Below are 22219 nucleotides of genomic sequence, written 5' to 3' on the forward strand. Positions count from 1 at the left end.
CCAGTGAATATCAAACTCAGTGTAATATTTTGATTTGACCAGTTCATCAAACAAAGCCTGGGCATTCAGCAATGGATGCGCATCCTGGATGGTGAATGAGTTTAAATAGCAATAGTCTTGAATTAACTGCTTCTTCCCATCCTTCTTTGCAATGAAAAACACTGGCACTGCCTGAGGCAATGTCAAGGGATGAATCTTTTTGCATTTTAGGTTTTCATCCAGGAATTCATCTAGAACTTTCAGTTTGTCAGGGGACATAGGGTATACTGCTGCCTTTTTTTGGTTTGAAGTTGTCTTTTAACTGAATCATGTGGTCCAGACCCAGTCTGTGCTTGGGCAGGGGTATATCATCCTCTGCAAACACCTTGGTGAATTCCCTATATTGTTCAGGGAGTTGAACCTCTTCTTTATTAGAAGCAATTGCTGCTTCTAATTCTGTAGATAAAGTTGTGTTGTTAATAATCACTTCCAGGGGTAGACTGGGAGATTCCTTCATACTACCCATATCCAAAGATACCTGTTGAACTTTAGTCTTTTCTTCCAGATAGACATACCCATCATCCCAACACATAATTTTTCTGGTTCCCTGGTTCATATGCAGTCTGAACTATTTGATGAAGGGCATTCCAAGAAGAACATGTTCTTTCCCCACAAGGGGACCAATGTAGCAGTGAACTCATATTGTTCAATTCTTGATCTCCATCTTCAGGGTTACCTTTTGGGTTACCCATTCCTTGTCTTTCCCAGTGAAAGACATTGTTTTAAACTTCTGGTCCACCCTATAGATCTTGATTCCCAATTTTTGGACCATTTGTTCAGAGATCAACAAAACCTTGGCACCAGAGTCGATGCATGCCCATATACCTGAGTTGTAATCAGGCAAAATGACCAATCCAAGTGGGGAATGGATTCACATAGAAGATTCATCATCTATAGAAGTACATTTAGCTGATAACACAGAAACAGGACTGACTGTAGCAGGTGATTCAGCAGTCCTCTTTAAAAACCCAGCAACTTCTTTTCCTCATCATTAGCTTCCTGGTTGCCTACATAGGTGGTCTTGGTACTGTCTTCAGCAACCACTATCCAAACATTGGAAAGTTGCTTCTTCTTACAGTCATGCTTGATGTGACTGACTTCTTGGCAGTTATAACATTTAATTTCCTAACTGGATCAACACATGTTTTGTTTGCATTTGTCTACATCCATTGCATTGGGATCTCAGTGATTGCCATGATAGGAAATGAACCTTTGCTCATATTGTGATTCTTTTCCTTCTAAGATGTGCTTCATGGCCCAGGCTGTCCTGGCTTCTCCTGTGGCCTGGATCCACTCAATCACTGTAATCAGTGTTTGTCTGGAGTTTAGTATCCAGTCATGATATTCTTTGGACAGACCTTTCCCAAAGAAGATTCTGGCTTCACAAGATTCTTCTTTCAACTGAGCCTTATTGACCAGGCCCATGAACTCTGCAATATACACTTCTAGCTCTCTTTTCTCCTGTTTGATGTCTGACAAATGAAGTGTGGCAAGTGCAGTTTGATCTCCAGATTTGAAAGTGGCTTTCAGTCATTTGACAAAATGCTTAAAGTCATCAAGATAGCAGATCATTCCATCTGACAACTTGTGCTCATTCTGGTAATTTTCCATGAAAGACACTGCTGCTCCCTTTGTCATATATGAAAGAGATCTTTAGAGCTGCTGTGTTGTAGAAATGTTGGTTCAAGGCTAAGTAGCCTTCCACTTGGGTGAGCCAAGTCTGGAGCCCATTGTGGCTTCCATCAAATTCTCCAGGATGCCCAACATTAAATTCCCAGCTGCCATTGGGTGGCTGATGATAATGGTCATAATCCTCATCATCTTCAACTTGGGCTTTCCCCTTACTGCCTCCACCAATGGGAGGCTCTGGGGGTATGGCCTTTCTGAAGTTCCTGGTGTACCATTCTCATAGAGCTATGTCAGTAGGTGTACCTCTAGGAAACAGGTCATTGGCAATGATGGACTGGTGGAACTGCTCCTCCAATTGTGCTGAAATTTCCTCTATCCTCTGCTCCACCTCTGCCTTAGAGTATTGTCAAGGGGGCATTTCCAGAGCAGACTCTCTGTGACCTTGTGTCATGGACATACTTCCCACTGCTTCCTGTTCTTCCTTGAGGACTGATCCAAAAGAAGTCTTGGACTTCTGATCTTCTTCTTCTTCTGAACTAAGCATGACCTTGGTTTCTTGGAACCAAGAGAGATAAGATAAACATGGGTTGGTGGCAGTGACCAAAGGTCTGCATCAACCAAAGGGGGGCAAAGGGGGATTAACTCCCAAGCCTTTACTTGTAGGTGGTCTAGGGGGAATGGGGGGTCTCTGCTTCTGGGGGTTAGACACTTTAACAGATAGTGACAACAAAGGCTGAGGGAGGAATTATATTCTGAAGAAAACATGTCAGCTAAGATCTAGGGAGGCAATCTATTAAAGCCTAATGGCTGCCTGTAGATCAGTGGATTTGATTGAGATAGGAGGGATGCTCTTCCATGTTTGCTTGCATGATGGAAAAGTGAAGGTGAGTTAGTCTTTTATGTGAAGGGAGACAACAAGCCTTGTGAAGACCACAAGAGTTTTTCGATTTTGTTATGCCTGAGCCAAGTGACTTTGTCAAATGGACTAGTCATGAGTGATGTGAGGGGGAGTCTACAGGCCAAACTTATTTTTACCCCTATGGCTCAGTTATTGATGAAGTCTGACAAAGGTTTCTTCTGCTGGTGAGTTCTTCTGAGATTGTGATGGGAAGGAACAAGGATGAAATCAAAGGAATAAGCTGAGTTGCAAGCTATTGAAAAACTGAAGATACATGGTATGGTATGGCTGTATAAATACCTCAGGACAAGAGTACCATACTGGTCATGCCATCTAGGCAGTAAGTATCTGCAGCAGTAAACAATGAAATAGAAACAAGTCATATGGTGTCAAAGATGGGGGTAGACAAGGAAACAAGGGCTATACCAGCTGTGCCATCAATGCACAATGAGGAGCCTGAAACCAGAGCAAGAAGTAAATGATCAGGGCAATAAATATGAGTCAGAGACAAAGTATGAAATTGACTGTTCATCAAAGATGGAGGTGAAACACCAGACCTCCTACAGGTGCACAGCATCAGAGGGCATTGGAAATACCATGACTGCCAGAGATCTGAGGCATCCTTTGAGCATAGACACCCCTAACATGATGATGGTTACAAGAGACATGAGCAGGCACATGATGCATGTGACCATGATAAGCCAAAAAAGGAAGGACCCCTGATGTGGGCATAACACCTGGGTATGGCATGATGATTTGCTTGCTGTTAAGAAGTTTATCTATGGTTGGTAAAATAGGCTACAGTGGGATGCAAACAGGTGACTTGAGGGCATCTAGTCCAGAATCTCCAGCACCTATGTTAGTCTGTTGATATCTTTTCTCTTGTTGGGAGCTTTGAGAAGGTGTCTTGAGCAGTAACTTCACTAAGATTGGCATCACCACTTGAACATTGATAAAGAGCCCCACACATCTGGCACTCTAGCCAGTGCAAACCCTGACAAGTGAGGACTCAGTGAGGTACCCAATGCTGAGTACCAGTGCAAACCTCCACCATAATAACTGGTGTGTCTTCACAGATCTATGGTGCATCAGACAATATTGTGGATTAATGAGAAGGCTAATGCTTTGTGTGTTCAACAATCTGCCTCCTGAATTACACAATGCCAGCAGGCTGACAGCTCTCATCTCCAACAATGGCATTTGACATAGTTCAGATTTTGAAGTGAGGATAAGAGGTACCATGCTCAATCAGACAGCTCATAAATGGTTTCCACTGTGCATTGGGTGGGACTGGATGTGTTATTGGGGGAATGCATAAACATTGTTATAAGGAAGGTGATTCACTTAGTTACCAGCACTTTGGACAACCCACTCAGTCAGACAAGTTTTTTAAACACATGGACCTTCAACTGATATGGCACATATTTTGCATCACAATAATGCATAGAAGTTAACCATGAAAATTGATGCAGAAATGGTGGGGATAGAGGTTTGAGTGTGACAAGTTGATCATCACACCAATGCCATTGTGCTGAAGCAGAGATCAAATATGGATATGGAAACATTGTAGTGGTTCAGTGCCTCAACAGTGCCACTTGTTCTGATTCATCTCATGGAATGCATCATTCATTCACACTCAACAGTAGAAATATTCTTGCATTCTTCATGATACCATACACTTACAGTAGACTTCTAACTAATCAATTTATGTGATGCTAAGTTTGAACCCCCTGGTGGTAATTGAATGCAACATGTGTAATGAACATGTTACTTTCCTGTGATGTTTGTGACTGTCTGAAGTACTCACCAAGAGCTGTTGTAAATGATGCACAACTGTCCTCAAACATCTGGTTTTCCCCTTCCAAGTCATCAAGGTTTAGTGACTCTTCTCATTCTCATTTGTATGGTTGAGCATGAATAGCAGGGAGATACTTGATAATGGTTGGTGTTCAAGAGGTATGCTCACTTTAGTCCCCCAGATTAAGTTTACCATGTGCCTGCTAAGGTCAAAGTTGTGTGTGATGCCACACTTCAAACCATAGTGGAGTTTCCTCTATCACCTTTACTGCATATTGGTATCCCTACTATATCACTCCCATTACAGGCTTTCAAGCTGATGACACCAACCTATCTGACAACTCTCCATCACCTTGTCATTAGTGAGGTGGCATATCATGTCTGCAAGACAAGTTCAATGGCTGGCTGGGTGTCATGTCCATGACTCTCAGACTCAAGCCCAGTCTGGTCCAGACCCCTGTAGCCCCTGTCTCCAGTCAGGTCTGGTCCTGGTCTAACCTAGAAAACCCAACTCCAGCCTAAGTAACCCAATTCTGGCCCTAAGTAACCCAACTCCAGCCTAGATAACTCAAGTCTAGTGTTTTACCCCTATCTCCAGTCCACTCTGGCCTCTTGGCCTTGTGTTGCTCCACTCCAGTCCTCCCAGGTCCATGTCTGGGCCACCTGGACATAACTCTGGTCTGTTTCCCTATGTTTGCACTATACTTAGTCTAGTCCCTTTTGCTGATCTTTGCTTACTGTACAAAACCTATGTCTGACTCTGGTTATGCCAGTCACCCAGACTTTGACTATTAGTCTTGGCACAGCCTCCATGGCTGCCCACACCTTGCTAATCAGCTTCATAATAGCTTACCAACAAGTCTGGCTTCATGTTCATTACTCCAGACTGGCCTCATGTATTTAACCCCTGTACATACTTTGTAGCACTCCAGTCAGAATATCATCTAAGTATTACCCTCAACTCCATACTACATTCCAAGTCTACTCAATAGCTAAGGTCAAGCCTTAAGCTATTCCCAGCCCCTGTCCCAGACCTCTCCCCAGCTTGCATAAGGGTACAGCACATGAGCTGAGACCAAGGGAGGTAGACCCAACCCTGGACTGGCTTCCCCTATGCATACTCTGAGACTGGTCAGTTTCCCACACTACCAGCCTTGTGCCCATGCTCCTGGCCTTGAGTCCAGACCTCCAGCCTTAACTCTAGTCTAACCAGACTTGGCCCCTGTCTCCCAGCCTTGACTCCAGTCACCTGGACTTAGCCCATGTCACCCAGTCTTGAAACCCAGTCACCCAAGGGTAAACCCATACTTCACACTGGGACACTGCATGGAGATGAGGTTGCTGAAGCAATGATTGAGTCATGCATGGCAAGGAAGTTGTCAATCTTTTCTTTAAAATTCCAGCCAGCAGCTGTCCTAGGAATGTCAGAGCTGTCTGGCATAAAAACCCTTCCCCCAATCAGGGAGCGTTTCCCAGCTTGGATGTATTCATGACACAGCATGCACTCTGCAGTATGGTGGCCATCAGTCCCTCCACAGAAGAAATGCCACAGGTTGAAAGAATGGTGGAATTGACTTCCTTGACCTTGTTGAGGGAGAGATGCAGAGGCAGGTTGTTGGGTGACTTGAATGTACTCCCATTTCAAGATAGTAGGGACAGTCAACAAGGAAGGGCATCAGGAAATTAACAAAGTACTATCTGTACTTATTTAGCACCAATTGTCAAATAAGCATGGATAGCACTATGACTTATTTAGGTAGATCCTTTGCCCATCTGGGCTTTTTTGCCTTTTCACTTAATGACTTTTTTGACTTATTCATATTATTCTACTATCCATGCTATCCACAGCACATTGTTCTTGTTATACATACCTACCTTTTTTGTTATTTTAATCAGTCATGCACTTATCAGGTTAGAAACATGATAGGTATTGAGAGTGGAGGAGTACCAAACATTAAACAAATGTAGAAATTGTAGTTGTGAGTTGGGGCTGACAGAAGGTGATAGCAAAGTGGCTACAAACATGAATTGATGCAGATTAGAGAGTAGTGATAATGACTGGTTTGAAGGAGGGGGAAGAAGGGCACATGTGGAAAAAAAAAATACTGTGGATGTGTGACAAGGATTCTGTCAAACTAAGTCAGTAAATCATGTAGAAACAAGGTATTTGTCCTACAGACATTCATGTGCTGATCTATGGACACACCAAGGTCTTCTGCCACTGAATCAACTTGGAGACTACCATCATCCAACAAGGAATCCATGGCTGGTGAGACAAGGGCATTTACCATGGAAATGATTTCTGTCAGTGCCAAATGATCACATTTAGCAACTGACATATAATAGTGCCTGGTACACATTCCCCAGTTTTGCTCCAAGAATGCCAGGGCAGCCAATGATTCCTTCCCAGACATCCTGTTGAGTTTGAGGGGAGTCTTCACAGTGGCCTTGCCCCAGGTACTGATCTGGTTGTTGATGTCCATGTCACCCCTTTGGAATAGCTGAATGGCACACTTGAGCTAAAAACCTTTTGTTACTATGTGATCTGATGGGCAAAATATACTACTCACTACAGCACAAGAAAGGGCAAGGGCCCCTTGGACACCAAATGCTTTCAAAGTATCCATTCTGAGTGCTGGGATATCAGGGCATCCAACACAGGATTGCAAATGAGTGTGGGCAAGGAGCTGCAGTATGAACTGTGAGTGGAAAGTGTTTGTGGGATTCTGATGGTCAAGGTCTTGACACAAGAATGAGAACCTCTCCAGGAGGTCATTGCATGTCTCCTGAATTGCAGGCAAGTCCATAGACTTGGCATCTATATTGTTAATAGGGCCTGCCACAAGGAAATGAGCTATGATTGTGATAGCAGTGGAGCCAAAGTTGCTGCACCACACCATAAGCAGACAAGTTGCCTGTCCAAGAAAACATAGGTTAGACCTTTGATTAACTATCAAGGAATTATTATTAGTACAAGGGAGAAAATAGGCATTCCAGGACATATCACACTGAGGTCCAGGAAATCTGTGCTGCTTGGTCCGTTTTCTATCTGCTTGCAGTGCAGCAGGAAAATCTAGGTTGATGTAATGTATGTGCCCAGTGCCACTGGTTCTGCTTGATGAGACTTGACTGGGCATTCCAGGCCCCACTGAGGACAATGGTCTCACAGTATTTGCTCCTTGTTCACTAAAGTTGTTACTAGTCTTTGCTTTCTTCACCAGCTGGTCAATTACAATATTACTCTGTCACTCCACATAGTTAGCAGGGCACTTGAGCAGGTAGGAGGACATACCATTGCAGTCACATGGCAGTGCTCAGGGGCCTTTGGTGTGTGTAGATGAATATTTCTATCATGGTGGCCATCATCATCCACTTCATCAACCTCAGATGTCACAACATATTCAGAGCTATGGTCAGTATGTTTGCACTTAGAACTGGCCAGGGCCATGTTGGAAATGGGCCTGTTGAAATCATTGTCACTCTCTTCAAGTTCTAAGTTAAAATGGGCATTGGCCATGTGTGCAACCAGCTAGAAAACATAGGAATTAAGGCTGAATGATATTCTTAATCAGTTGATCAATAATGTACCTTTGTCTTGTGATAGCCTGTGAACCTGACAGGTACAGCTCCCTGTTGATCTTTGTCATCATCTCCACTCTCATCATGAGTCAGCAAACCACTTGGGATTATCAAGGGAGTTCTGCTGTAGACTGGAATTGTATCAGATGCTGCTGAGCTGACACTGGTAGCATTAGTGGTTAAGGAAGGGACAGTCAAAGATGGTGGGTGGTGTGGGGAGCAGGAATCTGCTACCTAGTATGGGGTTGTGGGCTCCAGCCTAGAGATAGGCAATCTGAAGGGGTGAATTTGACCCAAGGGGAGTTGCTCTAGCTTATGCCTGTGACTCAGTGCTAGACAGGGGAAACAGTAGGGGTCATGTTGATGTCATTACTCTGCTTGCTCTCTCTGTCTCTAACTTGGGGGCTTCAAAGTTGTTATTCTTCCTGTCAACAAGGACAGGTATATGTGTAGCTACATGGGGAGTATGTAACTATGAACTAAGTGACATCAAAAGTCAAAAGAGCGACAGGAAATGATGGAAATTAACTGAGATTGATGTAATGATGGCCATGAGGCCAGTATAGTAGCAGCAATCAAAAGAGTGACTAAATTAAAGAAAGCACAAGGAAGTGCAAGTGGTCTGAAGGGAAGTGAACAAGAGTACAGTGAGAGCAACAGACACACACTTACATAACCAATAGTGCAGACCTGAAGAGTGCAAGTGAGTGAGTGCAGGTGCCCTGAAAGTGGTTGCAAATATTGGAACCTTGTTGCATTGGCCAAGGGGAGTGTCTAGAGGTCATGCGACAATGGGGGAAGTGGTGTGACTGAACAGGGTGGAGTACTAGGCAACCTGGAGCCCAGAGTGTGTCAAAGATGCTTGAGAGGGGTCACATTTGCATCACTTTTGTTGCAAACCCTATAGCTGCTTAGTAGACCTCCAATTGACACTATACATACACTCCTAGTGTAGGGAGATCCCTCTCCCCACAGCAGGGTGTCAAATTGGAGTGAGAGTTGGAAGGAACAGAGTTTTGAGGACTATTGTTGCCAGAACTGGGGCCAACATCATTAGCCCACTTGTTGACATGACCAAGAAGGAGAGCTCTCCTGTTTGTGGTGCTGATATTCCATAGCAAATTTAGCCAGTGTAAAGTTGATTCAGTTAGAAGTAGCATCATAGAAATAATGCAACACACTGTTGACAGTGAGCATTTCCCTCTTGGACTTATGCATGGGTTGACTCCCCAACACCAATGTAGTCAGCCAAATTAGCAACCACATATTGTCTTTTCACTGCATGGCTGCTGGGAACCACCCTTGGATGTGGCTTATCTCTCACATTCAAATCCAAAAGATCTGTGACAACCCAAGGCATGCTGAGTGCATGGTGAGTATCAACTTCCATATCATCCTGATCCATTTATCCATTAGCTCAGAGTTCCCAAAGGTGGAATAGAACATGCCCTCACCATTAACATGAGGAGCAATGGGTATATTAGTGAGCTTCTTTTGAATAGCTCCCCTTGTCAGCTTCACTGGCTTTGTTTTCTCAACAGTGTCTTCCATACTTTGGCTGACCTCCATTGTGGCCTCCATCTCATGGATCTGGGTGCCACCCTGCTGAATGGCAACATCCTGAGCATCTTTGATTGCCTTTGCATGCAAGTGGTCTGCTTGCTTCTTGGCTGGGGTGGGTCATTTAACCTGCATGTCAAGCACTATCTGTCCCAGGTGTAGGTTAGCCTTCTCCCTTTGTGGACAATGGCTCTGGGGATTGTTGGCTGACATTGTCCCATCATGCAAGGTGGAAAATGGAGGCAACAGTGGTAAGTTTGAACTTGTCTATTTTATGGTAATATTTCCCACAAACAAATGACCTGATTTCTTGGACTAAGGCCTATTTACCCTGATGACTTACATATCAACCATGCAGCACTCAACATGATTTTTTTTTCAATACATACACTGACAATGCCACCAGCCAGGGATGACTGTACTTGCCAAAGACCTAATGCAGAGGACTTTCAAAACTCTCTGACACCCTTGTGATGAACCTGGGTGCAACTGTTGGTTCAAAAACCTTTCAGGCCTCACTCAACACAAGCACATGATCCATCCATGCTTCCATCTTTTCAACCAAGACTGTGCAGGGTCACCTGGCAATTTAGGACAAGAGGATGACACACTGCCTTCGGTAAATTGCCATGCTGCAGGTGTGGATGATGGCCATCAAGAACAAGACCCACTAGACCAGGAATGTGAGCAAGTGAGGGCAGAATTTGTTGGCCCTGGGAGGAAACTTTATTGCAATTATCACACTGGTCTCAATGGTGAGCTATCATACATATGCTGAGCTTAACTAACTTTTATTACAGCATGAAGATGTGATGCCAAAGGAAACTTTCTACCAGATGATGGCCCCCCACCACCATGCATGCAAAAATCACCAGACAACTGGACTCCATACTGCAATCAGTTGGAGTTCAAGCTCACCAATTTTCTCTTTACACATGCTGAAATGTCTTTTTCACTTCTGCATTTCCTAGTTACCCATATATATCCACCCTCTGGTTAGGGTTATGCTTGGTCATCTCAGACTTTTCCTTTTGCTTATGATATCATGTTTACATGATACTTAGTCAGGCCATGCCTTGCTGATACCACATGTTCACATTCATCCAATAGCATAGTTCTCTCTTTTGTTTACTTTCTTCTCAAATGTTCTCTTGTGGCAGTACATACAAACAGTAAGGCAGTATATAAGTCCCATCATTTGTCATAGCCAGTTTCTCTAATCTAGTTTGTTTTGAGCTTGGTCCTCAATCAACAGGTTCCACTCCCAATCTCTCTGGTTTGAAGTGATAGCTGAGAAGACCTTCATCTTTGATTGCTTCACTCAAACTAGATTATAACTTCTCCCCTATCCCTTCATACCTGGTGCCAAGGGTCAACAGCAGTATGATACTTGTAGTGGGCAGTTCCACCCATAGTTTCTTTTGCCTCTGTCAAGTGTGACCAAGAGCACCCAAGCAACAAAGCCAGTTGGGCAAGCATCTTAGGGAGTTTTACTTTATGTATATACACCATCCCAAGGTTGAGCTTGGTGTACAAAGGGCAATGCTTGATCAAGAAGGCCTGCAAGGTCCAGAGTGGCTGAGCCATATATAGTTGTAGTTCCCACACAGCAGTGGAGGTAGACCAGTAGTTGACATTCCTGCACCCACCATAGTTTGCATAGTGTGCCAGGCTGGTCCCTCTCTATTGCTAGGAGGTCAATCAGGTGCATGACAGTGAACAGACTACATGTTTAGTGGTATTGAACACCATCAGTGAGTAGTACACCTACATTGCCTTTACTTTACCACCATTCCTCCCATCAAGAAGGAAGAGGTTGAGCTTTGTCTCCCTCTTATATTCCTCCCTTACAAAAGGGAACTCTCTACCCCATGCCTCTTGCACTTGCTTTCCCTGCTCACCCTGCTTCCTCTTCCCCCTCTTGAGCTTTTCCATGAGGTAACTCTGGAACTCATTTATCCTTCTCCATCACCCTCTCCTGACCCAAATGAACTTGGGTTCATTTTCAATACTCCCTATAACCTTTGGAACCATTGTTCCATCTGCTGCCCCCTTCATTGCCCAGTTCCCCTAACTAGCAGAAATGGACCCCAATCATCAACCCCAGCCACCTCAAATTTATTATGCCATGGTACAGGCAATGGTGGCTGTGATGGCACAAGCCATGCAGCAATATGTACTGGCACCACTGCTGTCTCAACAAATGCATAACTTCAACCCCACAAAAAGGGGTGTTGCTGAGCCTGGAACCTTTGATGGGTCCATGGCTAAATATGAAGAGTGGGTCATCAAAATGAGGGCCTTCTGCAAAACAGCAGTCCACTGCTATACAAGTCAGGACTGTATGGCCTTCTGGACTCAGATGATGGGTCCAATTGCTGGAAATTATGCCCACACCAAGTTGGACTTCCACTTGGCAAATGGAAACTGGCCTTCAATGGATGAGGTGGTGACCAACCTCAATTCCAGATTCCAGCCCATGAACAATGGGGATTGGGCCCAGAAAAAGATGCAAAAAGTGAGGCAGGGATTGTCTCAAATGGATGCCTTTTTGGCAGAGTTCAACAGTTGGAAGTTGATGGTGAGTGCTTCCAACAATCTGGCTATCCTGTGCCTCACACAGACAATAAACCTGGAGGTGCTTTGGCTCATGCACCATCTTGGAAAAAGAAAAGACATGTACAAGGATTACATGACTGAGCTCCAGCTGGTGGCTGGTAATTTCAAAAACCACCAGTACATGACAGCCTCCTCTTTGAAGGTATGGCCTCAGAACCAACCTTGTGGCTGAGAAGCCACAGGAATGCAACCCAGGGCTGGTGCCCCCATGGACATAGGCACCATCCCACAACAAGGAAAGGGGAGGGGACCCCCTAAGGACAAGTCCCACATAACCTGCTTTGGATGTTGCCTGAAGGGCCATTACTGCAGCAAGTGCCCAAAGCAGGCACAACCACAAGGATGCCCTGTCAGGGCTGTAAATACTGACACTGGACCTGACCCCCACCTGAAAGCAATGGAGGGGATGAGCTTCAAGCAGATTGTTGCTCATATCAACCAGTTAAAAGAGTCAGAGCTGCAGTGAAATTGGGTCCTGCAGACTCTAGCATATGGACATTTGTTCCTGTTTCTTCTTCTTTTGCTTACAGTTTTCATTCTACTTACAGACTTAAAAATACAAAAGAAAATACAAAAATCAAAAATCAAAATACCAAAAATAGTGTACCAATAGTTTCTTTCAATCATTTCTCTTTTCTTGATGTTGAAGAACCACAGGAGTTATTTAATGGTTCAGAATCTGTTTCTCCTTCTTTTACTCTTACATCATCTGAAGTGGAGTCCCAAAAGGGCTCAGGGCCAGATGTAAAACCTTGCCTGCTTAATTCCACTTGCAACAAAAAGCAAAAAAATGTTTCTTTTGATCTCCCAGATCTGGAGGGTAGTAGTGCAAAGACCACTGTACTGTCTGAAACCCAACACTGCTGAACTTGAAAGATTCTGTGGAGGTCCCTTTGGTTTTGTGAATGAATGCCAGTCTGGCATTCAAGGTCAATGCACTGCTTGACAGTGGTGCTACTGGAGTATTTATAGATAGAAGTTTTGTTGAAAGGAACCAGATTCCAAAAATAGTGCCCCCTGGAGCAGTGGAAGTATTTAATGTTGATGGTTCACCTAATTCTGCTGGAAGGATTACACATCAGGCTCACCTTCAAGTCCAATACCTTGACCATCACAAGGAATTTCTTGCCAAGATAACCAATCTAGGAGGTAGTACCATGATCCTGGGACATACCTGGTTACATCAGCACAACCCACTGATAGATTGGAAAACCAGCAAGGTTAAGATGGGTAGATGTCCAGCTAGATGTTGGCAGCTAGCACCAAAATCCTTGTTTGTACATAAGGTGGAAAAACTCAAATGGGAAGCCTTGGACTCTTACATCTCCTGTTATGCCCATGTCAGGGGTCTTTCCTTTTTTGGTTCCTCATGGTCACATGCATCATGTGCCTTGTCATGTCCCTAATAACCATCATTGTGTTGGGAGTGTCCATGCTCAAGGGAACCCTCAGATCTCTGGCAGTCATAGTATTTCCAATACCCTCTGATGCTGCACACCTGTAGGTGATCCAGTGTTCCACCTTCATCTCTGATGAACAGTCAATTTCATGTTTCATCTCTGACTCATATTTATTGCTCTGATTGTTTACTCTTTGCTCTGGTGTCAGGCTCCTTGCTGCACATTGATTGTGCAGCCAGTATAGCCTTTGTTTCCTATGTTACCCCCATCATATGACACCATATGACTGTTTCTGACTCCTTTCTGTTTCATTGTTACTGGCAGATACTTACTGCCTAGATGGCATGACTGGTATGGTACTCTTGTCCTGAGGTATTTATACAGCTGTACCATACCTTGTATCCTCAGTTTTTCAATAGCTTGCAACTCAGCTAATTACTTCACTTTTGTCCTTGTTCCTTCCCCATTGCAATCTCAGAAGAACTTCGCCAGTGGAAGAAACCTCTGTCAGACCTTCATGATAACTGAGCCATAGGGGTTATGACAAGTTCAGCCCATAGACTCCCCCTTGCACCATTCATGACTAGTCCATTTGACGAAGTCATTTCGGCTCAGGCATAACATCTCTTGGATCCAAGATCTAAAGACAGACAAACCAAAAACAGATAAAACCCCTCGAGGAACTTGTTGTGAAGGCATATCATGAATATTTATTGGTCTTTTTGGAAAAGGAATCCAAGTGCATGCTGCTTAGGAAACCTTAGGACCACACTATAGAACTAAAGGAGTCATTTGTACCAAAGAAGGGAAGGTTGATCCCTCTCTCCCCTGACAAGCAGTGAGAAGTCAGTGACTTTGTCAATGGACAACTCAAGAAGGGTTATATCTGGCCTAGTAAATCACTGAAAACCTCTCCCATGTTCTTCATCCCTAAAAAGGATGGCACAAAGGATATGGTCCAGGACTATCATTATTTAAACAAGCATACTGTCAAAAACTCATATCCATTCCCTTTAATATCTCAGCTTGTTGACAAGTTGAAAGGTTGCAAACTCTTCATGAAGATGGATCTTTGCTGGGGTTACAACAATGTTAGGATCAAAGAAGGTGATGAGTGGAAAGCTGCTTTCATATGCCATCACAGTGCCTTTGAACCCCTGGTCATGTTCTTTGGGCTTTGTAACTCACCCACCATGTTCCAGAACATGATGAACAATATATTTGGTGATATGGAAGATGTGCTTGTTGTCTACATCAATGACCTAATGATATTTACAAAAACAGACAACCAGGAGGAACACAACAAGATCATGCTGGAGGTGCTTAGAAGGCTGAAGATAAATGATTTATTTGTCAAACCACAGAAGTGTATCTTCAGACAACAAGAGGTAGACTTTTTAGGAATTATCATTGGCATTAACAGAGTACATATGGACCCTGCCAAAATCTCTGCTGTGCAAGATTGGCCCATACCAATAAACATTTGCAGAGTTCACAGCTTCCTTGGCCTTGTGAACTTTTACTGAAGCTTCATTAAGGATTTCACACAGATTGCAAAGCCCCTGAATAACCTCATGAAGAAGGACCTTCTGTTTGTTTGGGATGACAGATGACAGATGGCATTCAACATGCTAAAAGAAGCCTTTACCTATCCCTGATGGGCCATGGAAAGAATTAATGACCAACTTTATGGATCTTGGGGTCAAGGGATCTTCTGGGAAGTCCCACATCCTAGTTGTTGTTGACAGATTCTCTAAGGAAGCAGAATTCATTCCCTGCACTGCAGAAGAACCAGCTGCTAGCACAGCTCATCTTTACCTAGTGCATGTTTAGAAACACCATGGACTTCTAGATTCTATCATATTGGACCAAGGCCCTCAGTTTGCCTCTGGTTTCATGAAGGAGTTATTTAAATGTTGGGAGTACAGCAGAAACTCTCTACAGCATTCCACCCACAAATGGATGGACAAACAGAGCAGTTGAACCACAAGATCCAACAATATTTATGGATGTATGCCAACCAGCAACAGGCTTTCTGGGAGGAGTGGCTGCCTTTGGCTCAGTTTGCATACAACAACTCTACCTCTACTTCTACTGGCAAGTGCCCCTTTGAAGTTACCCATTCCTATAGACCTAGGATGGGTGTCAAGCCAACAACTTTGAAGGTAGAAGCAGCAGAGGAGGTTGTCAAATCTTGATTCCAGGTGTTCCAAGATGTGAAAGCAAACCTCACCAAAGTGCACTCTCAGCAGAAGCAGCAAGCAGATCAATGCTGCTCAGCTGCCCCTTCTTACTCCATTGGATCTCAGGTCTGGCTAGCTACAGACCATCTGTCCCTGAAAGAATGGCAGAGCTGTAAACTTTCCAACAAGTGGATTGGACTGTATGAAGTTCTAGAGGTACTTCCAAATTCTGTTAAGTTAAAGTTGCTGTGCAACATGAAGATTCACCTGGTTGTGAATGTCTCACAGGTTAAACCCTATCTTGGTGCTCTTGATGGGCAGCCTGTTAACAGGCCTGGACCACAGAGGGTTACTGATGAAGGAGATGTTGAGTATGAGGTTGAATATGATACTTGGGAGCCAGCCTCCACCTTGAAGAATTCACAGTCAGCAATCAAGGACTCTTACTGACCCCACCCTGGGGCCCCCCATAAATTATCTCTCCTTTCATCTGAAAGCTTTGACAGCTTGTTTACACCCATGCCAGAACCATTTACTACTGTTCATCCTATTTGGTCTCACCTGGAAGTTGAGCCTTAGGAGGGGATAGTGTAACAACTGGTAGATTTTTCACTTCTGCATTTCCTAGTTACCCATATATATATCCACCCTCTGGTTAGGGTTACACTTGGTCATCTCAGACTTTTCCTATTGCTTATGATATCATGCTTACACAATACTTAGTCAGGCCATGCCTTGCTGATACCATGTGTTCACATTCATCCAATAGTGTAGTTCTCTCTTTTGTTTACTTTCTTCTCAAACATTCTCTTGTGGCAGTATGTACAAACAGTAAGGCAGTATATAAGTCCCATCATTTGTCATAGCCAGTTTCTCTAATCTAGTTTGTTTTGAGCTTGGTCCTCAATCAACAGGTTCCACTCCCAATCTCTCTGGTTTGAAGTGATAGCTGAGAAGACCTTCATCTTTGATTGCTTCATGTACCACAAGATATGGTACAAACATTTCAAGCATTCCTCAAATTTTGCTATTTTGCTTGTCAAAATGTTGTCATGGAGTGAACACTGGCTGAAATCAATGATGCCCTCAGATGCTTCCATTACTACCATGAAGTCTTCTGAAATGCTGGGGTCATCGATTCCTTCTCACTACCCTGACAACATGCAATGAAACATTACCACCATCTTATCTGCCAGTTTGGTGCACTGAATGGACTCTGTTCCTTGATTACTGAGTCCAAACATATCAAGGCCATTAAATGACCTTATCAGCACACAAACCACTTTCAAGCCCTTGGACAAATGCTCTTGATTAATCAAAGGCTTGAAAAACTTGCTGCAGCATGTGCAGACTTTGAGGAGCATGGTATGTTGAATGGAACATGTCTAACACATGTGCTTGAGGTGTTAGGTGTGCATTCTCATCCATGAACTGTCTTAGATTTCTGATGGCCACTTAGGACAAAACTCTCATGATGATTGTGATCAGCACCATGACATTGCAGAAGGTCATAATGCATCAGATGAGGCTGAGGAACCCACAGCAAGTTATGAGGAGGACTCCAGCAATACTGTAGATACCCCCATGACAATCAATGCACATGTATTATTGGTGCACATGTACTGTATGTCCTATTTCTCAAGTTCTGATAGGTACTGAATCAGTCTATCTTAGAATGTAAACATGTGAAGGACATAGGGTCCCTAGCAGCTGAACTAAAGATGCCACAGTTCCCTGAGATTCTGTGTTGCTTTCTCCATGGGCAGCTCTATCCTGCCAATGCCTGTGATCTACAAGAAATTCCTTTTGATGAGTGCCCATTTTATGACAGTAAACTATGCATCTACAACTCCACAAGTTTGACTTTTTTTGCACCAAGTGACCTGAGCAGCATCTACAGTATGTGTCATGAATATATCCATTCCTGCTCCATGTGGAGAAATGAAGGCCCTTGCTTTGATTATGTGTTTGTTGTAACTGACCCACAGGCAGAGGGCATGAGGGCCTTAGATGTCACTTGTGTCCTTTGTTTCTTTTCATTCAGATATCTACAGACAGTGTACCCATGTGCCATCATCCACAGGTTCAACCATGTAGGTGATAACCCTGATGAAGACATGGGGATGTGGATAGTCTGCCCAAGCTACCTTGCACTGTGCACACACAACATCCAAAACCTTGCTGTGATTCATGTCAACATGATATATCATGCAGCTCATCTCATCCCCATTTACTCCACTCACAACATCAATTCTAGAGATGTCAGACTGCATTGTTCTTATGATATGTTTCATTCCTTCTATGTGAATAAGTTTGCTGATCACCACACATTTGAGATTGCCTTCTAGCTCAGTGCTGAACTATGTGGTATGGCAGGCACATCAATTTTTTAGTAAGTATGTCCTCTGCATGAGCCCTTTCCACACTTATATGTACCATCATGCACTATTTCTATCCCACCACCAAATGATGCATCATTTGCACTTTGGTTGACCCATGGAACCATGCCTGGTCTTCCCATGAACCCAAAGAAGGCCAAGCTTGCCTGTGCAGTGAACCCTGCTGGAGCCATTCAGGGACAGAAGACAAGCAGGACAAATATGTCATCAACATCATGCAGATTGTGAAATTCATTGTGGGTCAACAGGCCAGACATGCTGGATCTTGTGGTCACCATTGGATGCCAAAGGTTGAACACATATATTGAAACCTCATCCATGGTGGGTTCAATCTTTGGGAGAATTTTAAGGTACTTGTGCAGTGACAGGCCAGACATGCTGGGTCCTGTGCTCACTGTCGGGTGCCAAGGGTTTAATGCATATATTGAAATCTCATCCACAGTGGGTTCGATCCTCAGGAGAATGTTGAGTTACTCATGCAATGGCAGGCTCAACACATTGGATCCAGTGGCACTTAAACCAGGTCAGCTGACTTGGAAGGTGGAATTTTCACTGTTGGATGCCAAAGGTTGAATGCATATATTGAAACCTCATCCATGGTGGGTTCAATCTTTGGGAGAATTTTGAGGTACTTATGCAGTGACAGGCCAGACACACTGGGTCCTGTGCTCACTGTTGGGCACTGAGGTCAAATGCATATATTGAAATCTCATCCACAGTGGGTTCAATCCTCAGGAGAATGTAAAGGTACTCATGCAACAACAGGCTGGATGCATTGAGTCCTGCATTACTTAGACCAGGTCCACCAGTTGGGTTGGCAAGTGGAATTTTTGCTGAAATCACTCTCATGGCTTTGGTCACATAGCTTTAAATCTTCTGGTAGTAGGATCATGGATGTTCATGTTCCTGCCTGGCAATCACACTATTTTAGACAAGTCAGCCTCTGCATCATGAATTTGTCTTGTGTTAAACTATCCCAATTTTTTTAAAATTGTTGTGCTGTCACCATACTTATTCAACTTATTCAACTTATTCAACTTCTTTGCCTTTCTCTAAACTTCTCTTTGCCAGTGTGCAAGTCAGATAAGTCAGATAAGTCAAATAAGTCCAAAGAAGTCAGGATAGCATTTTGTTAATTTCCTGATGGGGGTGCAGAGTTCTGGAGAAACAATGCCAACAAATCTGGCTGAGGAAGTTTCATTTGTTTCCACTGAGAAGGTAGTTAGCTGTAGACTGTATTGAACTCCCATGGTTTGTCAATGTCATGGCATGATCTAGGTCAGAAAGTTGTGTTGGAACATAAAGTGCCCCTGTGGTACTTGACCACTGTGCGATGTTTTGGCTGCTTACATAAGCTGAAATAGCGCACATACTTGCAGTATTTCCTACTAGTATTCCCTCAGTAGTTTGTTCACTACTGAGGGTAAGTCCATTCATATTACAAGTATTCTACTATACTGACATCCTGTAGTAGCCTACAGATATTTCTACAAGTTGTAAGTGCATGAACAAAGAATTCCAGAACCTTGGGGGGAACCCCTCCAGGAATTTCTCATTGATATAGTCCTCAGGGAGTTTCTTGTTCTTCTGAGCAAGGCTGAGAGTGCATCTGAATTCACAGACATATCTTCTGAGATCTTCAAGCAACTCCATAGGTTTCTGAACCTGATGGTAGAGTATGGTTTCAAGGTCAGCTTTGGTATAGGGGCACATCATTGACCACCATAGAATGTAGATGTTCAACAGCATCCATCTGAAGAACACCACCTCAGCCAACAGGTCTCCCAGATAACATCTATGCCATACACTCCCTCCCAAGTTATTGAAACTCCTACATCACCCTTGCTCCTCAGTGGACAGCCATTTTACATAGGGCATTTGTCCCACTATACCTTCTCATTAAAATGCTCTAGGTTTTACGGATTTCCATTGAAAGGACACGCATGATCAGGCTACATACATATGCTCGTCCCCAAGGTGTGCAACTGGCATCAACATTTAGCATGGTGATTTATCACATCGTCCCTAACTAGCCTGTCTAAAAGTGGATAGGTTTGCTGTACGCAGCCATAGCAGCCTCCTTGAAGGCTTCGCTGAGCGTGGGCTACGTACCAGACATAAGATCAAAAGGTCAGCAGAAACGTCTGTCACTCACATGTGCATGGGTTGTCCTTGCAATGTCTTCTGAACTGGCACCGTACTCCATGGCAAGTACGGCTTCCGAAATCATCTCGCCGGCGTTGGGACCGATGATGTGAACACCGAGAATCCGATCCGTCTCTTTTTCAGAAAGGAATTTAACGAAACCCTCCGTATCGAGGTTGGTCTTTGCTCGTGAGTTGGCAGCGAATGGGAATTTCCCAATGTTGTACTTGACGCCAGCAGCTTTGAGGTCCTGCTCAGTTTTGCCTACCCATGCAACTTCGGGGTGGGTGTAGACAACAGATGGAATTGCGTTGTAGTTGACATGGCCATGGTCATGCTTGATGTGCTCAACGGCAGCAATGCCTTGACGACATCTTATTCAGCACATATCAGGTGCAGATAATCGCCTGACTAACCTTCTTCCTCAGCCTTGTGCGCCAGCATAGGCCCAAATGTAACATCACCGATACACCTGATATGCTTCGCCGATGTAGCAAACTGGTCGTCAATAACAACGCGTCCCTTGTTGTCCAATTGCACACCTGCAGCCTCAAGGTTGAGGCCCTCGGTATATGGCCGGCGACCCACAGACACCAGGACAACATCGGCCTCGAGCTAGAGACTACAGTAAGGTATCCGGTATTCCCATTTGAATCCGTCGTGCTTACCGTCTCCTCCTCATCTCCCTTTGCAGATTGTGTCTTCACAAAGACCTTACCGTCTTGCTTTTCGGCGGATAAGACCTTGGTATTCAGCTTGAATTTGAGACCTTGTTTCGCGAGGAGTTTTTGGAACTGTTTGCTGGACGGTCGTTAGTCGAGTAGAATAGGATTACCCGCGCCACACTTACGCGACTTCTTCGTCGATGCCAGCGCCACCAATACCACCAAGGAACTCTACAACAGTAACCTCAGCGCCTAGTCTGCTCCACACGCTGCCCATTTCTAAACCAATGATACCGCCTCCGATGACGACCATCTTGCCTGGCACCTCTTGTAGCTCAAGTGCACCCGTGGAACTTACTATTTGTTGTTCGTCTATTTCGATGGCACCACCAGGGAAAGGGGCAACTTCCGAGCCAGTAGCGATGATGATATTTGTTGCCTCGACCGCAGTCTCCCCGCCATCCAATAGCTTAACTGCTACACGATTGGGAGAGACAAACGACGCAGCACCCCTGATGTAGTCGACCTTGTTCTGCTTAAAGAGCATCTCTATACCCTTAGTAAGAGAGGTGACGGATTGCTCCTTTGACTTGAGCATTTGAGGAAGATTAAGCGAAACATCGGAAACTGCCCGGAATGAATGTGGAAAGAGCAAGAACCATAGGTGTCCCGTACGTACCATCGATACCACGTTTTTGAAGATCGTGCTTGGTTTGGTGATACAGATGTGAATTGTTCAGCATAGCTTTCGAGGGTATGCAGCCAACGTTCAAACATGTACCCCCAAGAGCTCCCCGCTTTTCCACGCACGCAGTCTATGCATTATCTAGTGACACCGAGCAATGTGTGAATGACTTTGAGAAAGGTATACCTTCAAGCCAAGTTGAGCGGCCTTGATGGCGGCAACATAACCACCAGGACCTAGCGGAAGAATGAGTAACCACGCGGAATCGATCGAAATTACTCACCTCCGCCGATAATCAAAGTGTCATAAGGTCCGGAGGGTGTTGCCAGACCGCGATGGGCTTGCCATGCTCCGAGTTGAAGAGCAGCCCTGCGCAACCGCCGTGAGACATGCTGCCAAATGGTAGAACCAGTTAGTAGATTGTGCAATGAAACCAGGCAAATACACTTGCTTTCTGCGTTGCTCTCTGTAGTTGAAGCATGTTTGGCCAGTAGAAAAGACGAAAAGCGGTCGTCGCAGGAAAAGTTGTGGGAGTCCTCTTTTCGGGAGGCGGCGGATCGTGTCACAGCGTGTGATGCCTGTCACGTGGCTTGTGACACTCTGAAGGTGACAGGGGCCAAG

The 22219-nt window shown here is 44.3% G+C and overlaps 3 protein-coding genes across 3 annotated transcripts; 1 reads left to right on the forward strand and 2 right to left on the reverse strand.

Moving 5' to 3' along the window:
- Nucleotides 1-6259: 6259 nt before the first annotated feature.
- Nucleotides 6260-9302, reverse strand: F5J12DRAFT_783420 (uncharacterized protein; the record flags this gene model as incomplete). Its single annotated transcript, XM_051742844.1, has 10 exons — nt 6260-6378; nt 6570-6882; nt 6934-7278; nt 7531-7584; nt 7656-7892; nt 7952-8176; nt 8316-8367; nt 8615-8632; nt 8885-9046; nt 9169-9302. 10 exons carry the CDS (start codon nt 9300-9302, stop codon nt 6260-6262), a joined length of 1659 nt encoding a protein of 552 aa, XP_051599192.1.
- Nucleotides 9303-17425: 8123 nt separating this feature from the next.
- F5J12DRAFT_722408 (uncharacterized protein) lies at nt 17426-18052 on the forward strand (the record flags this gene model as incomplete). The annotated part of the gene is made up of 1 exon (XM_051741372.1): nt 17426-18052. The coding sequence occupies one exon, from the start codon at nt 17426-17428 to the stop codon at nt 18050-18052; it is 627 nt and encodes a 208-aa protein (XP_051599193.1).
- A 1960-nt stretch (nt 18053-20012) lies between these two features.
- F5J12DRAFT_836895 (uncharacterized protein) lies at nt 20013-22130 on the reverse strand. The gene is made up of 9 exons (XM_051745994.1): nt 22050-22130; nt 21882-21990; nt 21785-21834; nt 21593-21728; nt 21099-21540; nt 20917-21049; nt 20665-20863; nt 20259-20611; nt 20013-20207 (listed from the first exon to the last, which is right to left on the reverse strand). Exons 1-9 carry the CDS (start codon nt 22077-22079, stop codon nt 20142-20144), a joined length of 1518 nt encoding a protein of 505 aa, XP_051599194.1. The 5' UTR covers nt 22080-22130; the 3' UTR covers nt 20013-20141.
- Between the last annotated feature and the right edge of the window lie 89 nt (nt 22131-22219).

This window comes from Pisolithus orientalis, assembly GCF_024613125.1.
Source record: "Pisolithus orientalis strain OTSU chromosome Unknown F5J12scaffold_17, whole genome shotgun sequence".
Classification (NCBI taxonomy): domain Eukaryota; kingdom Fungi; phylum Basidiomycota; class Agaricomycetes; order Boletales; family Pisolithaceae; genus Pisolithus; species Pisolithus orientalis.

Bases quoted from the DNA above. Each gene is read 5' to 3' on its own strand.
- F5J12DRAFT_836895 (XM_051745994.1), bottom strand. From the start codon at position 22,079: ATGCTTCAACTACAGAGAGCAACGCAGAAA. The intron at 21,835-21,881 runs GTGAGTAATTTC...TTCTTCCGCTAG, and splicing joins CACTTTGATTATCGGCGGAG to GTCCTGGTGGTTATGTTGCC. The intron at 20,864-20,916 runs GTAAGCACGACG...TGTAGTCTCTAG, and splicing joins AGGGAGATGAGGAGGAGACG to CTCGAGGCCGATGTTGTCCT.